Raw genomic sequence first — 19,677 nt, forward strand, 5'->3', positions numbered from 1 at the left:
GAGGGTAGAAACTGGGAAGATGAGAAGAGGAAGTGAAACTTTTACAAAAAAAAAGAGGAAGGGTGAGAGGGAAACCCCCGTGGCAGGAGAGTGCCCTCACCCCAGGGCTCTAGGATATTCTTGAGCAGGAGCTCTGTGCAAGCCTCCTGTTTGGGCTGTGTCAGTTTTCAGACTGGAGCACAGCTGCAGGTTCTGTGCCCTTGGCTTGTCTTCTGCTCCTCTGCAGGTGCAGGGAGCTGCACCTTGCAAAGGGAGTTCCCTCCTGCTGGGATCAGGCAGCTCCTGGTTTTGGTCCCTGGTTCCATCGCGGCTTGTTTGCCTGTGCTGCATGGAAGCAGGTCAGAAAGTCACACTGGTGCTTGTTGTCCTCTCCTGAAGCGCTATGGTTACTTTTTTTTCCAGCGCAGCAGCTGGAAAACAGGAAAAGCAATAAGAGCTGTTGGCTGCTCCTTCCTATGGCTGTCCCTTCTAGAGGTCACTAATTACCCACAGCTGGCTACTCTAGAGCCTGTTCCCCGTGTCCCCTGGGCAGGCACGCTGCTTTCTCACACAGTAAGTACGTGCCGTTGTTTATTACCAGGGACTGACCCGCATACAGTGGGTTCCCACCGCCCTGGAGTTTGAGTCCGAAAAAAAAAGCCCATAAACAACTGGTGAAGTAGCTTTATGCTGGTTTTGGTTGTCTTTTCTTCTCTGTGCTGATTTTATTAGGTTAATAACTTTACGATTTACTAAGTATCACACAAGATCTCATCACCTGCCAGGACCAGCCCCTCTGCAGCACCACAGGAGTTTTCTGCCTCAAGGGTGAGGGAGCTGCCAAGACAAGATTTCAGTTTTACATGGAGACAGAATTCAGATACCGAAATCTTTGGTATTGTTCTTCTTTGTTTTTAAAGCTAGGCTTTAAAAAGACAGAGTTGAGTAGCCGAAGGCATGATACTCTGGCTGCTTGTTGTGTGCTGGGAAAAAACTGTGCTGGGACAGCAGTATGAGAGGGAGGGGTAATAACAAGGAGGCTGAGAGCAACCCTGCCGTTTGGGGTGGTGGGGAGTGAGGAGAGCAGAGCTAGAAAAGAAAGTGGAGATGAAACCAAAATTTTGTGGATCCTTGTTTGAACTAAGTTAAATTCAAAATGCCCTAGGTGTTGCAGATTTCATATATTGATCGTTAGCTTTTTATAGGCCCAAAGTGACAGCAATGCACAAAGCAACCATTTGAAATTAATGAACTGCAACCTGAAACATTAGCAAACGAGCTGCAGTCCTTCCCTCCTCGCTGCAACAGGAAAGTCAGCCAGCAGTAAGTAACACTGCAAGGGCCCACTGCTACAAAGCCCACAGGTTACTGGGGCTGGCCCTAAAATTATTTTAGCCCTGTCCTGGTGCAGAGGCACTGCCATGTACCTCACCTTCTGAGCCCCGCTGGCCTGTGACCCCAGAGGGTGTGCCATTGACAGCTGTGTGGCAAACCAAGCACCTGGGGAAAAGGGAAGAGTGCAGAAGGAAAGGAGTGAAGTGAGTGCCCCATACTTTGTGTGTTTGCGTGTGCAGAACAACGTGAGGGTTGGTGGTGAAGGAAACACCTGCATGTTTCTGTGGCTGATGAAGGGGCTACCCGAAAGACAAGAATACCCCAGCGATTGAAGTGGAGCTGGTGTGTGGATGATGTGGTAGGCCAAGCAGAGGGGTGGGACATTCCTATCTGCTACAGGAGAATATCACCAAACCACTAACAGAGTCATTTCTAAATTCAGTGCCTCTGAAACTTGTTCTGTTCTTAAATGTTTGCACTGGTGCAGGAAGATCAGCAGCAGACAGGCAGCCCTCTTGGCATAGGAGGAGTTGCAACAAGGCCCTAGAAACCTTGAGGAAAAAAAACAAAACAAAAAAACAGCCCACAGGTGTAGACTTAGAGGCACCTAACCCTTAGGCATAGGACAGACTAGGAAATTAGGTCATCCTGCATCCTCATTTTTACAGCCCAAAGAGAATAAAAGCACCGTGTCTCTTGGAGGATATTTGCATAGGACTGGCCTTAATATCCAGCCATTCTCCCTTGTGTATTCGGACTGGCCTTAATACCCAGCCATTCTCCCTTGTGTATTCAACAAAGAAAGAGGAGGGCAGAGAATGATTCACAGCAGCCAAGGCTCAAGAGCAGGAGTTAACCTTTCCACTCTGATTCACCCTCTAGATGTGCCTCTTCCTCCATCAGCTACCAGAAGGGATGGAACATCTCAGGATAAGGCTGGGATCCCCCTTTTGCTTTGTCATGTGGAGCTGGGCAGAACATACACCTCCTAATTCCAGCACTTGCCTCTCAGCTAATAACAGAACTAATGCAATAGCTGGCTGGGTGGGAAGAGACCAGGCTAGGAGCTGCGTATCACCAGTCTATGATACCATGACCTCAAAGCCCATAGCTAGCCAAAAGCATCAGCTTGCAGCTCCCTTTCATTACATCTGCTAGCCTAGCTGCGATGGCAGGGTTTGATTTTTTTCCCCCCAAAGTACAGTCCTGCCAGTACACACAATTACAGAGCACAACTCTATTTTTTTTTTTTAATTAAGATTACTGGGGGTTGTACAAGGCAGACCAGTGCTGGTGGCTTCCCCAACATGGGTGTGAATTGCAGCTCTCTTGGCATAATAGCTCCTTCTAAATCAGAAGAGCTTTGTCCATCCAGCACAGCCTACTGTTATTTCTACATCTGTAAATCACTCAACATAAAACTTAATGAGCTGCATACCCCTTCTTCATGAACCCCAGCCAAACAGGAGCACAATGCTGCAGCTGTAGCTATTAAGCTATGGTGGCAGCAAAGCACTCCATTAATACCTCATGCTCAGCAGTTTGTGATGCATGAGTGCTGAATAATTATGCCCTTGTTACCCTCAAATGAGGCGCAATTGCCAGAAACAAGAGTTTACAATTAAAAAACTGTACCAAGTCAAGGACAACATTTGTTCATTCATAAAACAAGCCTTTCTGGGCAGGAGGACTGTGAGGCAGAAAACCGCCAGGCTTATGTTAACTAGACAGCGGTTTCTAATGCTGTATTGTACCTCCTCGGCTAGACCTCCACAGGCACTTTATCCCAGCTGCTTTGAGAAATCAGCAGAGCTTTAGCTAAAGCACTTGTTACTGTAAAGTAGCAGCTCCACGCATTCAGTTAGTTGCGTACAGAGACTGTTAAGTAACTGCTCCTTCCTTACCTACAGCTCAGTGGGAATGAGGATAATGTCTGCACTGAGATTTTTGAATGACAGCTGGTTAAAAGGAGGGCTGTGCTGAAGAGAGACAGACTTGGGTTATTTTGAGCAACACTTCACCTAATCATTCTCTAAGCCAGGGTAGGGTGCGTAAAGAAAATTGTCGTGCTTATGTCTCACAGTATTACGACATCAGTAAGTCTTATGACAAACCCAAGTGATGGCTAAAGAGCGTTCTGAAGTACTCTCCAAACATAGCACTGCAGAATACTACATGCTTTCATGCAGAATATCTAGCAACAGATACCTGGCAGGATAGTTGCTGCATGCTGTTCTCATCAGGCTGCAAATTAATCGCGTTATAGAAGAATGTGCTTATGCTGTCACCTCCTTGTGAAGCCCTGACTCTCACCTCAGGACTTGCCAACTTCAAAACAGCCAAGGCTGCTTTATTTTCCCAGTCCTGTTCTAATATTCAGCCAAGAGATAATAGGTCATAAGAAACAAACTGAATGAGTGGTCAGGACATGTGGGCTGGGCAAAGCAAGTTTCGCTGCAGTGCCTGGAGAGGACTGGAATTGCGAGAAGCCCTGTCTGGCATGCTTTACGGCTATGGCTGCCAACATTTCTGTTTGTGGACCCTGAAATTTTTTCCAGCATGCATCATTTGCATTTTTTTTGATAATAAGCTTCTCTCATTTAACTTCCCCAGAGTCCAAGAAATGCTCGGGTACTCCCCATTCCTTTCTTCCGCCTCCCGCCTACCCACGATCCACAGCCCTTTCATTGGAAACCACAGCATAATACAGACCACAGAAATCTTCAAAGCTGCAATACAGCATTATAGGTGTCATGATGCAGCTGAAGCTTGACTTTGTAATAAAAATGAGTTTTTAAAAAGATCTCAACAAGTTACAAAACAAAAGGAATAAAAGCAAAACCTTTACTGTTCCAAACTGCTTAGATGAAATATCTCCTCTAGACGGTATTTATCTATTACCAGAAATCCTTCAGGCTACATTTTGAGAAATAAGCATTTGGAAAAAAATATCACTAAAATACACTGTTCAATTTATAGCCACACTGACAAAATGAGAGGGCAAGGGGGCTTTCACTCCAGTGAAAACACAGGTGGGAGGAGGGCAAAATCCTCCAGGCCAGATCATTTCAATTCCAGGATCACTTTGCCCTCTTGTGGGCAAACTTCTCTCCTGCAGCTTCTCAGCAGACTTACCAGCTGTATGCAGGCAGCTGCACCGTGTGGACGGCACAAACAGAATGCAAAAACATTACTGGACTTCCTCGTGTTCCCTTTAGCAGGCCAAGAATAGCTATCCTGAATTCAAAGGGAAGTCAAACCCACAGCCCAGCCACGTAGTTAACCTTGCTCGGTTCCTGCAGAGAAGCACGAAGAAGGCTGTGTGATAAAACAGGTAGCTGTCGTGCGCCTCGCTCTAAGGTGAAAGCCCACCTGAGAGCAAAGAAACATGGATGTGCATTGAACAACAGGCAGGCAGACAGCAGCAACCAGGTGCTGCCTGTGCCACTCACAAAGGAAACCTGCAGACCACTAGCCTGTGTTCTGCCCTGCTGTAGTGTTAATTTACAGCAAATTAATTTGGATCACACTGCTGAGAAAGGAGTTGCCACAATTCTAGCAGTAACAGGACTGAAACTGTGTGATCATGCTCCAAATTATTCAATCTTTCTCACGTTTCTTAGATCTTCTCAGTTGTCTTCTCAGGCTTTGTAAATCCACCGCTGACGTACCCTTTTAACACAACATTTTGCCCTGATTACTTGCACCTCATTTTCAAATTAAATTTAATTAATAGCATTAGAGACCTTTTCCCCTTACAATTATGTTCATCTCTGGTGACTTCATCAAGAGAATTTCACCTTTAATATATGATACACAGAAAAATATACTGTGTCTTTCCAATTTCAGTGCTGACAATTAAAAAAGTGCCATTCTCCTCCTGCTTATAAGATATACAGGTAATAAGCAATCTGTAGGATTATAAAACAAAAAAGCTACCCTGCCAGAAAGCACACAAGTTTATTTCCTTTTCCTCACCCCCACTACTGACAATCAAACAAACATTTTAAAAAGATCCAGTGGCTTCCCCTCAACCTAGTAACTCAGTCACCTGCATTTTTCTACACCAGAAGATAGGATTTGCTTGTGACGCCTTGTCCTGGTTTGTGCTACTGCCTTTAACAAGCCTAGCAGTTTATTCAATTTCTCAGCTCCAACTTATCAAGACAATATGAAACCAGCACTTGAATTACTCTTGTTGCAGTAACATAGAGACCATGGTAGGTGTAAAGTGTGTTACAAACTAGTTTGGTTGGACCCCGTGGGATGAGACAACACCAACCTTATTGGACATTTCCTCCTGGAAACGTCCACTGAAAATACTCAGCTTTGCAGATTTGCAAGTTGGACCCTCTTCCCCAGTAACAGGCAAACACAATGCAAGCTCCTTCCTCCAAACCAGGAACAAAGAATGATGTTATTTCCTATGGTTTGTTCTGGGAGAACTATATACTGACACCAAGCACTAGCAGTAGAAACAAGAAACACATATTTAACTAATATTTTATTTTAAAAATGATTACAAAATATTTTTTAAAGTTCTTAAGTCCAAAAAAAAGCATAATACATTAAAAAGACCACAGGTTTAGAATGGAAAAACAGTTAAACATTTCAAAATTATTTTAATGGAAGCAACACTGACTACAAAACTGTAAAAAAAATTATTTTATACAATATATAAAACCACTGTGTTATCATCCTGATTTAATAATCATTAAGTCACTTAAATTCTCAAAGGTATGAAAGTGATAGTTCTGAACAGCATAAAATTTAATCTAGATGATTAATTTAGATTTAATCTAAAATTTAATCTGCTGCTGCTTACAGCAATAAAGCAGAACAAAGATGAATTTCCATCTTGAAGGCACTACCAGCATTTTGATTCGTGACAATTTTATATAACCTTTCTAAAGTCTCACCAAATGCTTCCCTTCAGTGTAGTAAGTTTGGTATTTTTATTGCACAAATTTGAACAGAATGAGGATTACCATGATGGCCATTATGCAAAAACATCTTGTGCAGAGCTCTGAGACTTGTGTGAGACAACTGACTGCATTTTCAAGTCGGAGGGTGCAATGGCAGAACCGAATTGTAGAAGACCACGATCCTTCCCTGCTGTTTTTAAAGCACAGAGCACAAGCAGTAGGGCACGATTCCTTCACATACTTGAATCCAAAGGGTATTGCTAGCATCATGATTTTAATGTGAGCCAAATGCAGAACACATAAAAAAATATTAATAATCTACATAATGCACATGCAGATTTTCGGAGAAACTCTCAGACCAACCTCTTCACAACAAGTACTCACACGTCCTGGAGAACCCTTTGCACCGATTCTCACGGCACTGTAAACAAGGCCCGAAATTCAGTGCAGAGCCTTTGAGTATTTTTGGACAGGCTCAACTGGAAAAGGCTACAGCTTTTAATGTGTCTGAGCAGGCTCACGACACCACTGCCAAGCACTGCGGTGAAGATGGGAGAAGACAACCCTCAGCTCGATGCACGGCCAACTGCTCCTTTCCACAGGTTTTACTGTCAGCTAAGATTGTACGTGGATGGTTGCTTTGCGAACAGTAAGAGAAATTTAAGACAGTTCCTCGTAACTGCCCTTCTGCCAAAGCTCCCACCACTCTCCTGAACAGTCCCTCATCCATTTCAGTCAAAAATCAGCCGACTTAAATTTAAGCAATTAAAAAACTGCTTCAAGTAAAGCAGGCTGGTTTCATCAGAAACAGGCTGGGAAACGTGCAAACCACTTTGCTGACAGAGCACGGGAGGGTAAAAGGCATCCAGCCGCACACACAGCTCCTGCAAAAACAGACGTTTCATCCAGGTCCAGGGCCATCCTCTGGGATTGGTCCAATTGAGAAACACTCAAAGCCTGGATCCAACACCAAAAGCATGACATAGGGCACTTCAAGACTGCAGGGGGCCACTCCACACAGCCCTCACCTCACCTAGCCTGCGAGGGCAGAGGTGCCAGGAGGGACACGGGGACAGCATCTGCCCCTTCATCTTGTGGAGCTGACAAAGCAGTTAAGGACGCCGCCTCCCAGAAGCAGAGAACAGCATACATGCAAGCAAACTTCATTCTCAGCTGACTTTAAACAACAAAACCCTTCAGCTTAAAGCCTGGGATTAATAGTACCACCGTATAGAAACCGTGTTGTTAGCCAACAGCAGTTTTGGCAGCAATAGTTTAGCAATTACCTTAAGCCTGTAACCAGCATGTCGCTCAGCTGCTTGTGGTATTTAACTGCTACGTGACAGGTTAGTGCCAGGTACGCAGTGTCTGGGATGGAGCGCTATGTATTTCTTTAAGAATAACAGGTTCCCTGTTAGTAACTGTGACATGGAAAACAGAAGTAACCAGTTTCCAAAAGACTACCCACTTGTCGTTTTCATTAGCTGACAGCAATGCATCCCTTTCAGTCAGCGACAGAATTGGATCCTCAAATCCATACAGGGATCAGTGAGTCAGTGAGAAAATGGGTAAAAGCTACTTGAAACAGCTACAAGGAAAACAGCACACTCAGTTTCTTTGTAAAGTATCATAATAATAAGCACTTAGGTGGAGAAAAGTCTTACAGAGAAAGCAATCAAAACCCATAATTCCCTTCACATATTTTCAACGAGGAAAAAAAAAAAAAAAATTACGCCATGACACAATCCCCACCATTGTGCTGCATCATTTAAAAATATCAGCAACACTGTGTTATTCTTACACCATATTTATAGCTTTTAATTATATATCAAGATTTAGAAACTACAGGCATCTTGGTGTGCATTGATTAGGTAGAATGCCAGGCAATAAAAATAATTATAATTAAGAAAAATAAAAAATAAAATAACCCACAAAACCAACCAAAACCAAACCCAAACTTAAAATATTAATCATAGCTGTGGACACAAACCCCAAAGTAAGACACTGCAAATTGCAGCAGAGATATTTCCCACTGTGGCCAGTTTGGTAACCAGTAACGTTGCTTGTAAACAAAAACATCTCTAACCTACCCAGTTTTGAGACACAGCTACGGCAGGCCCTGTACACCTACACCAAGATCAAGCGTTAGTGCAAATGGACACTAATAAATACAAGGAAAATCAATTCTAATCTAAGGAACATTTCATCCTCACAAAGCAGGAAATGACACAAAGGAAAGTATGTATTTTATGCATGGTTCTGAAACCAAGCTACAGCTTAAACCTCATGATTCACACCAACTGTCAAAATTGTACTCTGCCCAAGCAAAGTGTAGTGTTAAGGTTAGGTCTCAGAGCTTAGAGAGAGAACATCACAAACTCACAGTCATCAGAAAGTAGCAGTACTGGGAGGAAAAAAACAAAAAAAAAACAAACAAAAAACAATAACAACAACAAAAACCTTTGACCTTCTTTACAATGCTTTATCTTAAAATGGCTTCCTCATCCTTTTCCAAATATAGCTCTCAGACAATTTCTGGAGGGCTTACTCTCAATGCTGCCACAACAGGTTACAGGACTATAAATTTGTCAGACAATGGTATTGATGAAGTGGAGTTAATGCCTGGAAGATACGACAGATGTCATGAGAACCCAAACAAGAACTGTTTTTGCATAATCAGCTTTTTCTCATTTGCTTTGGTATTTTGGAATGTCTCTTGACTCACAGCAGTTCGCCCTACTTTTGAGGGCTTCCCTCTAAATGAGGTTTAGCAATTTTGTTTCTACCTCAGACATCTGCAAAATGCCTTTTTTTTTTTTCAACCACTTCACTTTTTACACAGTAGCCATCAACATCTAGTCTGATAGGTCTCTCACTGGTCTGATACACGTTGCATCAGTAGTGTTTCTTGCAGTCTCACGGCCCCTTGCTTTTAAGACAAATCAAGGTTACGAGTGCTTATTTACCTGTTCACCAACTGAGTTAGCCAGCAGCAAGAAGTCTCATACTAGTGCCGTAGATATCAGCACAGAAAATGGTGCTGTCCATAACCATTCTGGTAAAACTCACCATTACCTATGCATAAACAAGCTGTGCATGGTATTAACCCTGCAAATTATAGTTGATATTACAACATGCTGTAATCTTTCTCCCACTGATGTTCAAATTGCTACTTCTGGGTGACTTTGTGAAAATACTTAAACTTTTTCCTCTCACAGATGCCACTTCATTTTTTTTTCCCTGTGACTTTTGTCACTTTTGAAGTAGTCTGAAGGAATATTCTGGCATACAAGTCTGAACTTGAATAACCATGGGGTGCAAAGCTGTCTCCTTAAAAAAAACATTATATTACCCCCTGCATAAAAACCCTAAGCTATTTCATTAAACTGATCTCCACAGACAGAACTAAAAAGTGTAATTAGTAAAAAACAAACCAAAAACCCTTACATAAAGATAAGCATTTTTGTAAAGCTGCAAGTAGGTATCCCTTTTACACTTACCATTTGACCAGTAAGTACAAGAATGAATTCTACCATACTAACTTGTAACTAGTAGAAAATATATTTGGTCCAGTTCATATACAAAATGTCTTTAAGGCATAACTGAGAATTTATGCATCACAGATTATCTTCTAGTAGTCATTCCTTCCAAAATCGAATCAGCACACTGTTGTCCTTGTGTTATTCTATTTAAACTTTTTTTTTTTTTAAATGTATGCCACCTAGAGAGGTGGCAGGACCAGTTACCTACAAAATTAAATAGAACATGATGTTCAAGATGATATTACTTAACCTAAGGATCTATAAAAATTTGCGATGAGCAACATGTAAAAAATTGATTCAAAGGAAGAGACAGAAGTTATTACCTACAGAACACTGAAACTTCATTTTAGTTTGCTCCACTGAAAAAAAAGGAACTAATTTCAGAAAGTTCAGCTTTACTTATTCAGTAGGGAATCTTCTACGGTGCTCTGAGCGTTGCCTGAATTTTGAGGGTGTTCTTTGGTGCTTCGTTTCCAACTGTCCCAATACTCCATCACAAACTCAGCTAAAAATGCCCCACTTGCAAAAAATCCAAATACCTGTGAAAGTGAAAGAAACATATGAATTTAAAAAGTACAAACATTGACAGTATTCTATGATTTTGGAGAGATTTGCTGCACTATGTTAATAATGCTCACATATTAAATCAATGGTTCCATTTAAATTAGCAGCAGATCAGAAATCTTAATTCTAGCATATTCAATGCAAAAGTTGTCACAATTCTCATTCTCTTAATCAAGCGTGAATCTTAGGATATGTTCTAAACAGATCTTAATAGTAGAAGTATATTCATTATTTTTTTTGCAGTAAAATTAGTAAAGAAGCATAGCACTGGTGGTATAGCAGACTATTTATCCAAGAGATATCTGCTGTTTAAAGGGACTAAGTGAAGAAGAGTAACCCGTGGAAGGTGAAGGGAGATAAATAAGCAGAGCCTAAGCAAGTCCTTACTGCGTCAGCAAGTGGGGATGATGTGACCTTTTGCTAATGACAACTTTCATTATTAGTCATATCAAAGTAGTGGTAAGCAGACGGTTGGTTTTAGCAGCTTCTTTCAAGCAAGAATGTAAATGCACACATTTACACTAACTTTTAAATAAAATTAAGCAGCAGGTTTGCCCCAAAACAGTTAGATACTATGAAGTCTTGAATCCCAATATTTTTGTTTTTCCAGCTCCAGGACAAAAACAAACAAACAAAAAACCCACCACCACCACCACAAAAAAAAAAAAAAAAAACACACACAGAAAAGGAAGACTAATCAAACCATTAGGACTGTATATATCAGCATCACAACAGATGACCATACAAAAGTGTGTATCTTCAATAGCTCACGCTGAGTATGGAACAGAATTCAATTTTTATTCATTCAAGAATAAAATAAAAAATTGATCTTTAATCTCACATATTCACAATTCCAAAGTTATTCAAAAAGAGCACCAAACGAGTAAGGAACTATGACCCAAAGCTTCTACAGTGCCTTGTCCTGTGCCTCTCCAGTGTTCTGTGGGAGATGCATAACCTGTTCCTCTTCTATTTTTGTCTCTGAGGAACCTAGCATTCTTATTGCAACCTTTACAAGCCAGCATTCTCTACATATGCTTTATAATGTCTGACAAAAGATGTGGTTTCTTGCTGACTTCGCGAGAGGGCAGCATTACAGGAGCACAATTGAGGAAAAAAGTTGGCATTTCAGAGAGGCGAGTACCAGAGAGCCTGGGAGGCTGTGAGAGATGGCAGTGCCATTAACAGTGACAGATGACAGGGAATAGTACAGAGCCAAGGCAGTGAACTTAAGTGAGGAACCAAGAAGCAAGCCACAGCTGCCGGGGAGCCACAAGCAGGACTGCTGGAAAGCCCTGCATCCGAGGAATGCCTACTCTTCGGATTTCCTAAGCTAAGTTTCAGAAGCTCTGAAACAGCTAGCTCCTCCTGAAACTTGTAATGCACTGAATTCTGTTCCCTGCCCAGTTTTTTGCCCGTAGACTGAGTGAGGTTTAAAGGGTAGAGAAATTAAGATACAAGATAAATGCAAAGTAAATAATACACTTGTAAGACTTACACATGCAGTAGTTTCAGAAGCCAACGCAGAGCTCGTTGCAGCAAGAACTATTGAAGCTAACAGGAAAATGACACCTATGGCTAGCATGGCCCACAAATTCTGGAAATATAAAAAATAAATGTTACAGAATTGTAGATATACTACCCGAAAAAGAACAAGCATCGTAACAGCAACCAAGTTAATCTGCCAGTGAATTTACAATTTGAAACACTGATGCTCATGGGAGCTTCAGAAAATCGTAGAATGGGTTTGGGTTGGAAGGGACCTTAAAGATCACCTGGTTTCAACCCCCCTGCCATGGGCAGGGTCACCTTCACCAGACCAGGCTGCCCAAAGCCCCATCCAGCCTGGCCTTGAACACCTCCAGGGATGGGGCATCCACAGCTTCTATGAGCAGCCTGTTCCAGTGCCTCACCACCCTCACAGTAAAGAATTTCTTCCTTATATCTAATCTGAATCTCTCCTCTTTCAGTTTAAAGCCATTCCCCCTTGTCCTATCACTCCACTCCCTGACAAAGAGTCCCTCCCCAGCTTTCCTGTAGCTCTCTTTAAGTACTGGGAGGCTGCTGTAGGTCTCCTTGGAGCCTTCTCTTCCCCAGGTTGAACAACCCCACTGTTGGATTTTACTACTATGTATGCCAAACAATATTCAATATCATCAACTATTTTTAAAAGTCTAATTTACACACTCCTTTTTTTTTATTATTTCAGTATTTCATACATTACACCAACATTCATACACCAACATGGGGCTTTGGGCAACCTGGTCTGGTGGGAGGCATCCCTGCCCATGCAGGAGGTTGAAATTAGATGATCTTTAAGGTCCCTTCCAACCCAAACCATTCTGTGATTCTATGATTTCTCACAGTCAAATTCAAGTGCAGGTCAATTGTGCTAGCATTATTCTATACGCAATACATTTGGGAAACTACAAACTTGTAAGTAAACTTGCTCAATCAAATCTTACTACACTCCCTTATCTGTACCTTCATGTTTGCACGCTACTGTTTGCACTGAAGACAACCAGGAAGGGACATTCATACAACAATACAATATCCTCCCTGACTTTACAGAGCAACTCTGTGCCACCACAGTATCGTCTGAAATATAAAAGCATGAACAAGTACAATTATTACCAAAAAGGAGGCAGGCTACACACAGGAGAAAAATAGATACCATAAACAGGCAAATTCCAAGTATCATGCTGGTAGTAAAGTGTGTTCCATATGCATACATATATATTGTGATTGTAGTAGTATAGGTCTTTGTGAAAGACTTTCATACAAGTCCTAAAATCCTGCATGTAACCAACATGACAATTTAGGAAAAGCTGCCAAAAAAAAAAAAAAAGACTCTTAAAGTTAACTTATTTATTAACTGTAATATAACCTATGTTAATCTACCCTTTAATTAGAGAATAATAAAAGATTCACTCTGCATTGCCTTTTTACTCCACAGTAGTCTTTAAGCACTTGCATTAAATGGTTTGTTTAAAAAAAAAAAAAAATCTTACCACTCTCTTTACTTTATCTTTCCCGAAGGTTTCATATGCAACAGTGCAATACACACAGAGAATCAGGAGGCTCAGAAGAAAAGCACTGCAGCTTGTGAATTCAAAGAAGTAAAGTCCACCACAATTGATACAATCCTCCACAATTTCCTCAAAAATAACAGCCAGAAGAGAGAGAAACTGCAAACAAATAACACACTTGTGTTAGATCAAGTCACCAATATCTTTAGCAAACGGATGTCTCCAATATTAACATTAATGAAGGCAGATGTAAAATTAAAAAAAAAATCTAAGAAGAACTTGGTACGGTTCTGCACTATTTTATGGTTATTTACCATTACTTACCTATGGATAACACAGGTAGAAATATAACGACACAGTTTAGGCTTGATGTTAACGTCAGTCAACAAACTCCATTGGGTTAAGCTGAGCACATACCACCAAGCACACGCCTTTAGCTAAAGACTTCCCATTCGTGGCTTTGTGCAGTAGGAAGCAGAGCAGGCAGACAGCACGAGACACACAGCTTCCAGTCAGAACAAGCAAAAATGCTATTGCTTACCACTTACAACCGCATTTAGTTTTACATGCATTTGGGTTTGGGGTGGATCAGAAGACTCTGAGCCAGTCAGCTACCTCCCTGAAAGCCTGCAGCTGGTGTTATCTCCCTCGATAAACTTCAGAGAAAGTATAGCTAATGGCTCGTGTGTTTATGACCAGTAACAACAGAAGCTCAATTGCAGGAACCAAAACTTCAAACTATGTTTAAACCACGTTTAAGCTATGTTGGACAGTGTTTAATCTCTGCAGAAGCTTATGTTAGCCTCCCTGCAGCAGTATTTTTTGAGGAAAGAACGAGTTAATTCCCGTACAGACACCAGGCATCTGCTGCTGGATCTTCTACCATCTTACTGTACAAGAAAGGATATTGCTTTTTTTTAAATAGTCTCTCATTTTGGCCACTTCTTGCTGGTTTTCTTCATCCTAAAAAGTTGACAGAGGATATAGATCCTTGCAGTAAGGAGTTCAGTGAACTGAAACAATTATTAGGAATCAGAATCAGCCGTAAAATCAAGACTGATACAGGGATGATGATCCTATTTTTAATGATAGTATATGGGCAATAATGGAGTTGACAGCTCTTCTGTGAAAAAAATCTAATTCTAGAATTCAGAATTGTCATTTTCCAGTTACTTGCATGTCAAAACAGCTGCAGATGCTATATCTGCATCTTATTTTGGAAAATAATGACCTGTCTTCAGTTTCAGTTTTCGGACAGTAAAAATAAGAAAAGTGATTTAGCACGTGGGAACTGTAAATTCACCAACTAAGCAAGACCTCAGAAAACATCGTGCTTTGAATACGCATTGGTGTAAAGTAAACAGGATCTCAGAAAGGGAAAAACACAAGTTGGGAAACTGACACATTACAATCAGGCCGCAGCATACTTGCCTTCTCTCTTGTGCTTGGCTAGCAAAGCAAATTTCTCAGAAACCCTCACGCCTAACACAGTGATTACTACAGATGCCCAAGGAATATTTTTCTCCCCCTCCCTTCTGGGATTTATATTTCTGCCTCCTTATATCAGCACTGAAAACTGAATGCCATCACTTTCACCAGAGACAGAACAGAAAGGAAATAAAAGGTCTTTTTGGCAACCTGCCCTTAAAAGGCTTTAGAAGCCCAGGTAACCATAATATGGTCTAAGTAACTGCAAACAACCCTCTCCACTCAGTGTGCAAATGAGTGGGGAAAAAAAAAATCACATTCAAGGAGTACTTTTAAAGGGTTTCATGTCAAAAAAATGGAGGAGAAGGGATGATTGAGGGGTTGATCTGGCGTCCTTTGTGGGACTTCTCCAAGTCAGTATTCAAATTTTTATTAATGAGCCGAATAACGAAGGAGAGTTCTTCACATCAAAGCTTTTTAATGATGCACTTTGATTGAAGTAGTATATCAGCAGCACATCTATAAGCTGCAGAGAGTTCTGCCTGGGTTTGTTAATTTGCTTCTTGACATTACCACAAAAAACATAAGAGGGCTCTGTTGTTACGTTTTATTCAGTTTCCCAGTTCTGCAAGCACAGCCACCTTAGGTCATTGTTAGTCCTGGGATCAGCGGAGACTTGTACAGGCTTACATTAAGCAGTTGAAGCTTGCTCTGTTGTATTTTTATGTTTGCCATCTCCACACTGAACCTATGGAAACTTCCTAGTGGCAAGCACCCAGAAACTCACTATGGTTTTGTTTGAGCTGTCAGTAACAAGCAGAGAGGGACAGCTCAGGAGCTCCTCATTTTCTTCAGAGCTAAACCTTCAGGGCAGAGCCTCTTCTATGCTGAAGACCGAGGAAGCGCCTGAAGACACGAACAGGCAGCTGCTACCTTCCTTTCCTCTCGTGCAGAGCCCCGCATTGCTGCAGATTAGTCCCAACTGCCCACACATACACCAGCAATTAAATAACTTCCTCGGTCCTTTGCCAGCAAGAACTTTTCATTGACACTGACGTTTCTGCAAGTTTCTGCACAAATGTCGCGCTTCTCAAGTAGATTTAAGAAGCAAAAGGCTACAAAGGAATGCTACAAAAATAAAGCAAATCAATGAACTTTCCAATAGGCCTGTGAAAACACAGAGCAGTGGTGTTCCCAGTACAAAACCTTCCCGTTTAGAAGGGTGCATAAATTAATTCAGTTTAGCAGTTCACCCGTGTGATTATCAGTGTGCAGTCCCAACAGTAACAAACAATCATGGTTCTAACATAAGCCTAATAGATGTTAATGACCACCACAATCACTGGGACTTCCAATAAAAAAACAACCAATGCTTTCCTAAAACAGGAATATTTCTCCTACTGGAAATGTTGAGGCTTCCACCTTCAGTAATTTCTGGAGCTTGCTGTAAGTGCTTTGGCCAAGAGCTGAAGATCTGTGCATTTTGGTAAAGGGAAAAAAAAGGGGGGGGGGGGGGGGAGGAGTGGGGAAACTGTTGGAAATGAGCAGGGTGAATGATGATAATTCATTTTTTTCTCTTATTGAAGGACTGCTATAGGCCATAAACTGCTACTTCTTTAGGAGCCTATCAAGCAGTTATCCGTCCTTGCTAAGACAGGCCTTAATAACTTACCTTTTTCCTTCCTAGAAAGCTTTTTAAATAAAGCCTCTGCTCCGGTAAGCAGTTGAAGACGTTGCTACACCAGTAAAGTTGCATATGCAATTGTTTTGTTCCATTAAACTACTGATCTGTAATGATCTGTTTGTTTGGGAGCAACATCCAGCAGATCTTACTTAATTAATCTCTAGAAGATGAAGTAACATTTTACATCCTGTTGTATTTACTTATAGCATTCTTGGGTGTGATTTTAAAAAAAAAAATAACACTCTTAGAAAGCTTTACTTTTGGCAGCATTAGCATTACCAGCACTGCTTTCTTAAGCTTTCAGCTGGGGCTTTTGACTGCATAAGATAAAGTTTAAAAACTGAACATCCTCTTTTCTGCACAGTGAGTTAACAAGAAAGGGTTGGAAATCACCTATGATTCCTCCCAGCATGAGACATCTGACTGAGAAGCCACTTCGTTGGAAAATGTTCGCTGACACATTTACAGTCAGCGGCCCTTTGCCACTGCGGTTTCACTACTCCCTGCTGGTACGACCAGCGCTCCTCACATCACTACCAGCAAGCCCACACCAGCATGCTTGGGAAGAGTCCGTCACTGAGTATGGAAACAAACAGGAGCGTGATTCAGGTGTCCCGGTGCTGAGCACATTCAAGAATAAACATTACGCTTGGCAAAAAGCAAGCAGAATTATAAGCCCCCAATTCCAGGTGAGCATGGGACTGCCCGGTATGCAGCGAGGCACTGCAATGTCACACGCACATCCAGACCGGCCACCACCCAGGTCGCATGTTTTGGTGTGATTTCTGCCAGGAGGTTTGCTGCGGGAGATGTGCTCCCCGAGGCGGTGGCGCACAGCACAGCTTGGTACGCTCACAGTCGGGCTGTGGGGGCGATGGGAGGGGGACCCAGCAAGCCGTTCCTAGTCCCACAGCCTTACAAAGGTTTCTACTGCCCGTTTTCATCCAGTGAGGCCCTAGGACAAGAGTACTGTTTTCTGTGAGGCTTGCCTCTGATTTTAAACCCCGAGGACACCGAGCAGCGGACCCGCGCTGGCCGCAGCGTTTAACCTCGGTCACGCGAGGCACACAACCACCATGTAGGTGCTAGTATGTGCTCCTGCAGCCAGGACACGAAGAAGAAGAAGCAAGCCCATTAGTTCCTCACCACAAAACAACCTCAACCTGTCCAAAAGGCAGTGCCACCGCTGCCACCTCAGCCTTCAGTTACCAATTTGTGCAGCTTAGCAAACAACAGCAAGCGCAGACTTTGCCTCTCCTGTGCTTCAAGCCAGGCTTTCTGCTCAAGCAAGCTCCTTCCTGACCCACAGAAATAACCCCTCTGCGTACAGCCACATCCGTTAGCCTTCATCGGTGAATATTTTAATTCTTAGGCTCGGGGGAGCCTAAAGCTGGAGGTTATGGGAAGGGAAGGGAAGGGAAGGGAAGGGAAGGGAAGGGAAGGGAAGGGAAGGGAAGGGAAGGGAAGGGAAGGGAAGGGAAGGGAAGGGAAGGGAAGGGAAGGGAAGGAAGGGAAGGGAAGGGAAGGAAGGGAAGGGAAGGGAAGGGAAGGGAAGGGAAGGGAAGGGAAGGGAAGGGAAGGGAAGGGAAGGGAAGGGAAGGGAAGGGTCTCACCGGTTGCAGCACTTTGGCCGGCAGCCTCCAGCCCTTCAGGTGCTGCCGGGTGCAGCCGCAGGGCCGGTGGGGCTCCTTGCAGTGCGGCTCGGTGGTATCGTTGTACACGGCCCCGTTCTCCATGGCCGCGCCGCCGCCGGCTGCCGAGCTGAGGGAAAAACGAAAGCAAAAGGGCGAGGCAGGAGGGCGGGGAGGGAAGGGAAAGGGAAGGAAGGGGAAGGGGAAGGCGGAGGCGGTCCCTCCCGGCCTCCGGCTGGCTGCCAGCCTGGCCCGGTCCGCTACCGGCCTTCCCCAAGGGCCTGGCCCTGGCCCCGGCCTCACTTGCGGAGGAGCCGGGCAGGTACCGGGCGCTGGAGGCGGCCTGGGGCTGAGCAGCGCCTAGGGGAGCGCGTGGGGCCCGGGATGCTTTTTAGGAAGGGTTTGAAGAGTTAGGAAGGGTTTGAAGGATTGTTTAAGAAGGGTTTGAAGGATTGTTTGCCTCCCTGTTCTCACAGGAGGGTGTGGGTTGGAAGGATTTAAACCACAGCTTTTGGTGCTCAGCCACCGTGCTGGCAGTGAGGTAACCACGAGTGTCCCCCAGCTCCCTGTGTCGATACGCTCCCACGCCTCTGCCCAGGTCAGAGTTGAAGGGAAGCTGCGGCTTGTGGTGCCTACAGAGGAACACGTGAAGCCCACTGTATATAAGCACAGGTGTACTGCGTTCACCATTATTATACTGTTAACCTATCATCCGCAGAACTGCTACCGTCCATCACAGTCAAATGCGGGTACACTTCACTTATTTAAGTTTCTGTCAAATGTAATATAAATGGCAATTTGCTTACTTAACCTCAGCTTTGTACGCACTTTGGTTAAGTGAAGTGTATGCTCAGCAAATCAGGTTGCTCAGCCCCTGTTCCTGTTCCAGAGCCAGCACAAAGAGTGGGGAGGACGCGTGCTGCCACCCGGGAGCCCCGGTGCCATTTGTAACTCTGCCAAGAGCCACCGGGACGGACAGGTAAAGTAGGATGGCCCAGCTAAACGCGGTCGGTTCGTGCTCTGTGTTGAACATTCACCAGCAGGCCATAAGCGCGATCCCTCCCAGTAAGAAAACACAATCTAGAGGAACGCTGCAGGGCCCCTGGGCAGGGCAGCACAGACTTGTTTGTGCCAGAAACAATGCCTGCTGCAGGAATCGGCTTTAGAGGCAAATGAGGAGGGCAAGTCCCATGATTCCCAAGGCATGGGAGTTTCCAGTAAAATAAGTAAGGTACCGCCACGAGGGCAGCATAGCTTCTGCCTGGGGTTGGGATGCGTTTAATGTAGTTCTGCTGGCAGCATCCCCAGAACGCAGGGCTAGGCACATAACATTTACTGTTACCACTCAAGAGTCTGCCTTGCCTTTATTGCTGGTTTTTACATTAGTACACTATAAATAAGATTACATTACAGAGGCTGGCATCTCTTTTCTGAAGGAATTTCCCTTGTTTTGTTTTCTTGCTAATATTTTGTGTGTGACTAGACTGTACCTTGGTCTGAGGGAGACAGGACTTAGGGAGATAGAAGAAATTGTGAGTTTTCCTTTTAAGGTGTTCGGTA

The 19,677-nt window shown here is 43.3% G+C and overlaps 1 protein-coding gene across 1 annotated transcript; it reads right to left on the bottom strand.

Moving 5' to 3' along the window:
- Nucleotides 1-5,801: 5,801 nt before the first annotated feature.
- CMTM6 (CKLF like MARVEL transmembrane domain containing 6) lies at nucleotides 5,802-18,588 on the bottom strand. Its single transcript, XM_035549603.2, has 4 exons — nucleotides 18,100-18,588; nucleotides 13,357-13,533; nucleotides 11,844-11,942; nucleotides 5,802-10,320 (listed from the first exon to the last, which is right to left on the bottom strand). The coding sequence occupies exons 1-4, from the start codon at nucleotides 18,220-18,222 to the stop codon at nucleotides 10,177-10,179; spliced, it is 543 nt and encodes a 180-aa protein (XP_035405496.1). The 5' UTR covers nucleotides 18,223-18,588; the 3' UTR covers nucleotides 5,802-10,176.
- Between the last annotated feature and the right edge of the window lie 1,089 nt (nucleotides 18,589-19,677).

Source organism: Cygnus atratus, chromosome 2, assembly GCF_013377495.2.
Source record: "Cygnus atratus isolate AKBS03 ecotype Queensland, Australia chromosome 2, CAtr_DNAZoo_HiC_assembly, whole genome shotgun sequence".
Classification (NCBI taxonomy): domain Eukaryota; kingdom Metazoa; phylum Chordata; class Aves; order Anseriformes; family Anatidae; genus Cygnus; species Cygnus atratus.

What these genes read in the sequence shown, in the direction of transcription:
- CMTM6 (XM_035549603.2), bottom strand. Translation starts at nt 18,222, where the DNA reads ATGGAGAACGGGGCCGTGTACAACGATACCACCGAGCCGCACTGCAAG. An exon ending in AAGATAAAGTAAAGAGAGTG is followed by an intron (nt 11,943 to 13,356) that starts GTAAGATTTTTT and finishes TTATATTTCCAG; the next exon opens with AATTTGTGGGCCATGCTAGC. An exon ending in CTTCTGAAACTACTGCATGT is followed by an intron (nt 10,321 to 11,843) that starts GTAAGTCTTACA and finishes TCACTTTCACAG; the next exon opens with GTATTTGGATTTTTTGCAAG.